At 45.0% G+C, this 7,305-nt stretch overlaps 1 protein-coding gene across 4 annotated transcripts in view; it reads right to left on the reverse strand.

Moving 5' to 3' along the window:
- The window catches only part of LOC134455800 (palmdelphin-like), a 31,466-nt gene extending 27,640 nt beyond the window's left edge, over positions 1-3,826 (reverse strand). Inside the window, exon 1 of one of the 4 annotated variants that reach the window (XM_063207106.1) lies at positions 1,254-1,555. In XM_063207106.1, the coding sequence (XP_063063176.1) occupies positions 1,254-1,363 (110 nt within the window). In that variant the 5' untranslated portion in view covers positions 1,364-1,555. The other 3 variants (XM_063207107.1, XM_063207108.1, XM_063207109.1) reach the window with 3 other exon arrangements.
- Positions 3,827-7,305: the final 3,479 nt, after the last annotated feature.

The raw sequence follows: 7,305 nt of genomic DNA on the forward strand, positions 1-7,305 counted from the left end.
TATACACAGGAGCAAGTGGGTGGGAGAGAGGCAGTGGACTTGGGGAGGAATGTTAGTCACAGTCCTGCCTGCCTGCCTGCCTGCCTGCCTGCCACAAAAACATCACACACACACACACACACACACACACACACACACACACACACACACACACACACACACATGCGCACGCACACGCACACACACACACACACACAGGCACTCACGCACACACCACACACAAACAGAGAGAGAGAGAGAGGGAGAGAGAGAGAGAGAGAGAGAGAGAGAGAGAGAGAGAGAGATAGAGAAAGGGAGAGATGTCAGATTGAAAGAACAAGAAGATCCACTGTGGGCTTCTATTCCCACTTTGGATTATAAAGCCACAGCCAGCACATTTGAGTAACACATCCAAAACACCACATCTGTCTACACCTTGTGTGTTGCTGAAAATCCACAGCCATGTGAGTTTTTCTGACACAGTTTGAGTCTGATTGACACAATATCTTGCATGTGTGGTTTCCAACACACATACAGTGGAAGTGTGTGTGTGTGTGTGGGGGGGGTACTGTGGAGTATTTGGGCTTGCATGCCCTTGGGGACCCAGGTTCGAGTCTGTTTGAGTCCGGGTCATGTCCCAACCCTTCCCCCATCTCTCTGTCCCACTTGTTATAATCTCTACCATTCTGTCATCAATAAAGGCACAAAAAGCCCATTAAAAAAAGAGAGTGGCCAAGAGAGTGTTCATCCACCAATCGCACCAATGGATCATTTAAGCAGCGGCTAGCTAATTAAGGTGGTTCATTGAGAACAGTAGTAGTGTGCCTGTAGCCTCATAGTGCAGATGGGGTCGGCGGCAGGCCTATTCCCTATTTGCTGAAAATACTCAACTACATCTTGAAAACATTGCTATGAGCCTTAAGTAACAGATGAAGACATAGCCACTACAATTTTGGTGACAGTAAGGTTATAACACTTTGCACTAATAGTTTCGAAAGACTCGATGGCCACATAGCTCAAAAGCAAATCTTCCACTCAAACACCCAAAAATGCAGACAATATACAGTAGCCCTGTCTTCAATGTCCTTACTAGAGGACCACATATGAGCAAACAGAGAAAAACACTTCTGTATCCTCTCACATCCCTTTTCAGGCATAAAGTACCCACACAAACATGCATGCATACTTGACCACACACTTAAATGCACCACACAAACAGTAACAGAACAACTCCAAACATTTGTACAGGAAAATGAAGTAGCCTTTTTACTTGCCTTTCTTTTCCGCCACCATCAGTACCTCTTGGCAACACTGGACTACTTATAGTAAGCTTAACACACAGCCCCCCCAGCTTGAGCAGAGCTGCACTGGACCCTACGAGCATGTACACACTGCACTGACCTAATGTGACACAGAGCTACGGTGTCTGTCCGCTCGCACTGACTGACGCAAGGTGAACAAGGATAGCTACACCGTAATAAAAACGTGCTAATTCAACATTTAAAGAACACTCTGGAACCCAGAAGGTGTTAAATCAACTCTCTAAGTCTTGAATTGACTCTGCAAAGTCAGCAAAGATAGCTAGTCCTCACCTGTTGACACACACGTTAAGTGAAGTCCCTGTGGATCCAATTTGCACCCACCGCTGAGAGCAATCGCCAGTGTCACTCCCTGAAATGTACTGTCTGTAGGCTATGCTATGTGTGGTCTGATGACAGTGGACATTCGGGCCACCTCTTAGTCCTGCGAGGGCCAAACCATGACTTCATTGTAAGGGGACGACTGAAAATAGAGGGCGTGTGTGTGCGTGCGTGTGTGTGCGTGTGTGTGTGTGTGTGTGTGTGTGTGTGTGTGTGTGTGTGTGTGCATGAGTGTGTGTGTGTGTGTGTGTGTGTGTGTCACGGAGGAGGAGGGGGGGGAGGAGGAGGGGGAGGAGGAGGAGGAGGAGGAGGAGGAGGAGGAGGAGGAGGAGGAGGAGAGGGGCAAAAACAAGCATACGAGTTGTTGAGAACTCCACCCTTTCCATTCCACTGGAACAAAGAGCCACTACAGGAATGTTGTACTCAGTGGGCAGCACTACACCAGCAGAGTATTATAGACAGACCCTAATCCACTGCCAGACCCTATAGGCACTGATATCATCATCAGTATTGGGGACAGATGCACGGGACAGATGTCACCCAGGCCAAAACCCCTGCAGCCCATTTTCAAAAGATTAACTCTGGCCACAGTGACACTAGACCTCTCGGCAGCCACTTAAACTCTCAGGGTCATCCCCCCCCCCTCTGTCTCTCTCTCTCTCTCTCTCTCTCTCCATCCTTAACCCACTGACTCTGTGACAGTCTGACCGCTTGGAGACAGCGAGTAATCTCTGATCCGTAATCCGGTGTCGCTAATGGTTTTTACGCACCAAATCCCACAGCTCAACTGTCCAGCAGAAGATGTGTCTGTGAACTAGGCAATCCCTTTGGACTACATGGCATTTAGCCACTGTCAAACACCAATGAAGACACACAGATAGCAATAGTTCTTTGTTTTTGCATCGGTTTCACTGCATTAGAATAGCTCATAATTCTCTAAAGTCAGAGGAAATGAAAAAGACGAAAGATGAAACTGTTCAAATGGTTCAAACAACTGATTAGTTGATAAATATAGCTGGAGTGAACTTGGAAGCAGCAGCAAGGGTATCTGCTTCTCAGCATCGGTCGCGCTGGATGTGGGTGTGAATGCGAATGTCTATGTGTGTGAAAGAGTATGTGTGTGTGTAATATCTCCCCATAAAGGTACTTCCTGGTGACAATGTGGTGTGAAGTTTGCGCATCATGTCGCTCACATCCTTTCGTAGGGGTTCTCCCAGTACCGCTTCTGTCAGAGAAGGTGTGAGTGAGTGCGCGAGTGCGTGACGTCTTGAGGCGCCGGTCGTTAAAGCGAAAGTTCTTGCACTAAACTCGGTTCACCTTTAAATCTGTCGACAAAACGGTTTAAAGACCCCTCACTGTGAATACTGGTCGACGGAGTGGGCGGGAAGCGGCAGGCTTAGAAGAATTAACAGCTTATGGAATCAAAGACTCTTTTCGCAACGCAAAAACAATAACAGCACGCAACACGCACGCAGATACCAGTTGTTATGATTGAATACAACATAATCAATCCATAGGTTACAGATTCAGACTACTATAGTATGCACCAGCAGCAGTTAAAGGAACTGATACATGCCCTAAAACTCAATATTTATTAAGAGCCTAGCCACGAGGGTGCAATTCCACTTGCAAATCGCCGAACCGATATGGTAAAAGTAAACAGGACACTAATTACCTTGAGAGGAACACGAGCTGGACACAGAAGGGAGGATGAGAGGTTGGAAGGGAGTGAGAGAGCGAGAGAGAAAGAGAGGCTATGACAGAGAATGAATAGAAGCGGCATTACTCACCGGTAGTGTGCGCGCAATAGTGAGTGAACGAGAGGGAGGGAGCGCGCTTGGAACGCTTGTTTCGCGCGTGGAAGTTCTGGAGCGAGTGGTCTTCTGGAGGTTCCCCGTTCTCTGACTCACAGTGTGGAGCTAGGCATGACGCGGTGTGTGAATATACACAGGTAGGGCAGAGGGGTTGAGCTGAGGTTACTGGTGATGATGGCACGCTGTCCGTTATCTGTTTGTTTTTTTTTCTCCCACTCTCCCGTTTCCTCTCTTGTCCTGTCCTTGTGCGCCGGCACTTAACTTCCCCGACAGACTATTAGCTACAGTATTCTGCTGTGATGGTGGTGGCTACAACATAGTCTAGCTTCAGGCTCTTTTCTTTCTGTGTCGTTTCTGTTTGTTCCTCTCTGTCTGTCACACACACTCTTTGACTTCTTCCCTCCCTCTGCTCTCTCTCTCTGCGCTCTCTCTCTCTCTCTCTCTCTCTCTCTCTCTCTCTGAGCTCTATCCAAAGATCATCCCATCATCTCCTGCTGAGCCTGTCAGAGTGGAGAAGTCCAGGCAGCCATGTGTGAACCAGCACAACACTGCCAAACAATGCTCCATCACATGCCTTCACAAACTCTCATATAGGCTACACACGTACTGTAGGTATGCATGTACATCATGTACACCCACCTGCCAACACATGCACACGCACACGCACACACACACACACACACACACACACACACACACACACACACACACACACACACACACACACACACACACACACACACACACACACACACACACACAGGCATCCATATATATTCTGTACACCCCCCCACACACACACACACACATGCACCAAGAGGCATGCATGTTCACCCCCCCCCACACACACACACACATTGACAAACACATGCATGCACACGCACCGAAACGATTAGACACACACCCTCCTGGCACTGCACATACACCCATTATAGACACATTCCAACATGCACGGACAAGAGCACTTTCACCACACACACGCACACACACACACACACACACACACACACACACACACACACACACACACACACACACACACACACACACACACACACACACACACACACACACACACAAGAGTCCACTCTTTGATCAGCTGTCCCTGTCCCCCATGACGGACGTGCACAGACAGGCACATAACGCCGATGCACAATTAGCGAATTACCCCGTGCCAAAATTAGCTTCAAAGGATCCAGGCAGTACTGTACACAGACCCTCCTCATCCCCCATCATTACCCCCACTCAGTGCCCTCCAAATAAAGAGGCACAATGGGACCCTCACGACATAACAGGTTCCAGAACAGTTAGGAGTTGGCAATAGGCGACACGCGAATCCCTCACCACAGCCATAACATTATCCTCAGACTGGACAATTGTTGTATCCCTGTCCAACACTACAATCCAGTTGATCATTATTTTGTGTCTAATGTATATAGGCCTACTTTATGTAATGTATATAATATTTATTTCCTATTTAAAATACATAATTGACTATTTTATGTTTATGCAGTCTAGACATATATTGTGTGATGTGCCAATTGTTGTTAAGTTTTTGTTTACTGAATCACTGTATACCACAGAGTATCAATGTTTGGCCAAAAAAAATAGATTTGGATTCAACAGACCATCATCCCCTCATATTCCCTCACTCAGTGTGAACCTGTACACAGAGCCTCATCCCCCACAATTACCCCCACTCAGTGCCCTCCAATTAACCCTAAAGCGACCGACTGGGGTCATTTATGACCCTGGGCACATATTTTCATACACCATTTCTGCAATTTTCATCAGAAACACTTGTCCTTCTAGGAGTTTGTCAATACATATGTTGTGCATGTTGTGAATGATTTCTGTGAGATTTGGACCATCTATATAGGATTTATAACCAAAACACCTCTGGGGTCATTTATGACCCCGAGAGGATCCATGAGATACTCAACATTATAATGGCCATTGTTGTTGTAATTTTCAAACTCTGATTTTTGTATTTTGTTTCTTTGGGCAAGCCATGGTCAGCAGACTTAAAATATTCATAATATAAACATTTATAGTATTAAAATATAATATATTATATAAATAAATAGGGCACCCCTGCGATAGCCAACGAAGCATATTGTGAGGGCACCCAGGTAGCATTTCCTATGTTATTGCTCCATATTTGTTGATATCATGGCACAGTGGTCCTAGACACATGATGAGAATATGAAATGGAAGTCATCCTGATGAACAAAGAGGGAGGAAACAAGTCATCAGTGTAGAAATCAATGGCGTTTTTAGAATTTTCCTTATTATATGGCTATACAAAGGCTGAAGCATCAGTTGAACAATTTATTTGCTCTAATATATATGGAAGACACCTTTTCACAGCTACAAAGTCCAGAAAACGTTTCAGAGATATTTTGAGTGTGCATTTGGTTATATGTTTGAGACATGGTTTTGTCTATGTAAATTACTATATTCTCTGATCTTGTGATTTCATGAACCCATAAATGTTGAGTAGCCTAAAGTTTAATTGCAGAAATATCATCTATGGGCCTAATGGATAGAATTTAGCTTGGTTTCCCAAAGTTTCACTTTGAGCAATCTCCATAATTAGCATAAATATACTGTATTATTATGGTAAAATTACTACAAGTGAATAGGCTAAAAAAAATAAATGATAGATATCACCATGAAACTTTCTCAGTTGATTACTGATGATGAGAGAAGAAAAAAAATGTATTGGATGTTTTTTGTATTTTGATGTTTACATATGCAAATGAGGGCATACATCATATTTAGCATATAAGTTTAACTAATTTTTAGCAAAACAATAAAATGTTCAAATTCACATTTTTTTGCTTTAGATGAGGGACAAGTATGTGCAAGATGTAAATAAATTTGAATGAACCCCAAAAAATAATTTATATAATGGTATTTCTATATAAACTTGGGGTCATAAATGACCGCGCTCAGTCAGATTAGTCGTAAAAACAGGCCGGTCGCTTGAGGGTTAAAGTGGCCCAATGGGACCCTCACAACATAACAGGTTCCAGAACAGTTCGGAGTTGGCAATAGGCGGCATGCGATGCCCTCACAGCAGTCATAACTTCATACTTACATTAGGTCTTTTTAGTTTTTTTAGGCCATCTCAGGAGAAGCAATGGAATAAGTGGTGTAACTGCCATAATATCAAGTGGGCAGTCATGGGTAAGCGGTTAGGGCATCAGAGGTTGCTGGATCGACTCCCATCAGGTTGGTGGGGAGTAATCAACCAGTGCCCTCCTCCATGACTGAGGTACCCTGAGCATGGTAGCGTTCTGTCACACTGCTCCCTTGGGGCGCCATCGTGGGCTGCCCCCTTGCACGGGTGAGGCATAAAATGCAATTTTGTTGTGTGCAGTGAACACTTGTGTGCTGTGGAGTGCTGTGTCACAATGACAATGGGACTTGGAGTTTCCCAGGTGGGCTTTAAGTGCTAGTGTTGTACTTAAGCCTACACAATACATTTACTTCTGCTTTTACTCTGGCCACCACTGAGTTGATTGACTGTTGATAAACAACTTCAAGGATGTATTTGGTCCCAGAGTACTATCTCAGTGTTGAATTAACACTACATTTTTACTTTGTGGAGAAACAGAGATAGAGTAGTAGTAGTAGGGCAGCAGAGATGAATGTGACAGAACTCTATTGTGAGTCTCACTAACTGACAAGCCAGACCGCTGCACTCAGAGAAATCGGAGCACACTCTGGCAAGACTTGGTTGATTCACTTCCGAAGGGCACTGTGTCTTTTATTCAGAGTGCCATTCAGAGAAACCCGGCTGACAAAGTTTGACATGGTGAATGCCACAATCACAATCGCAGGACTCCTTTCAAGGGGCAAACTAG

Source organism: Engraulis encrasicolus, chromosome 9, assembly GCF_034702125.1.
Source record: "Engraulis encrasicolus isolate BLACKSEA-1 chromosome 9, IST_EnEncr_1.0, whole genome shotgun sequence".
In the NCBI taxonomy this organism is placed as follows: domain Eukaryota; kingdom Metazoa; phylum Chordata; class Actinopteri; order Clupeiformes; family Engraulidae; genus Engraulis; species Engraulis encrasicolus.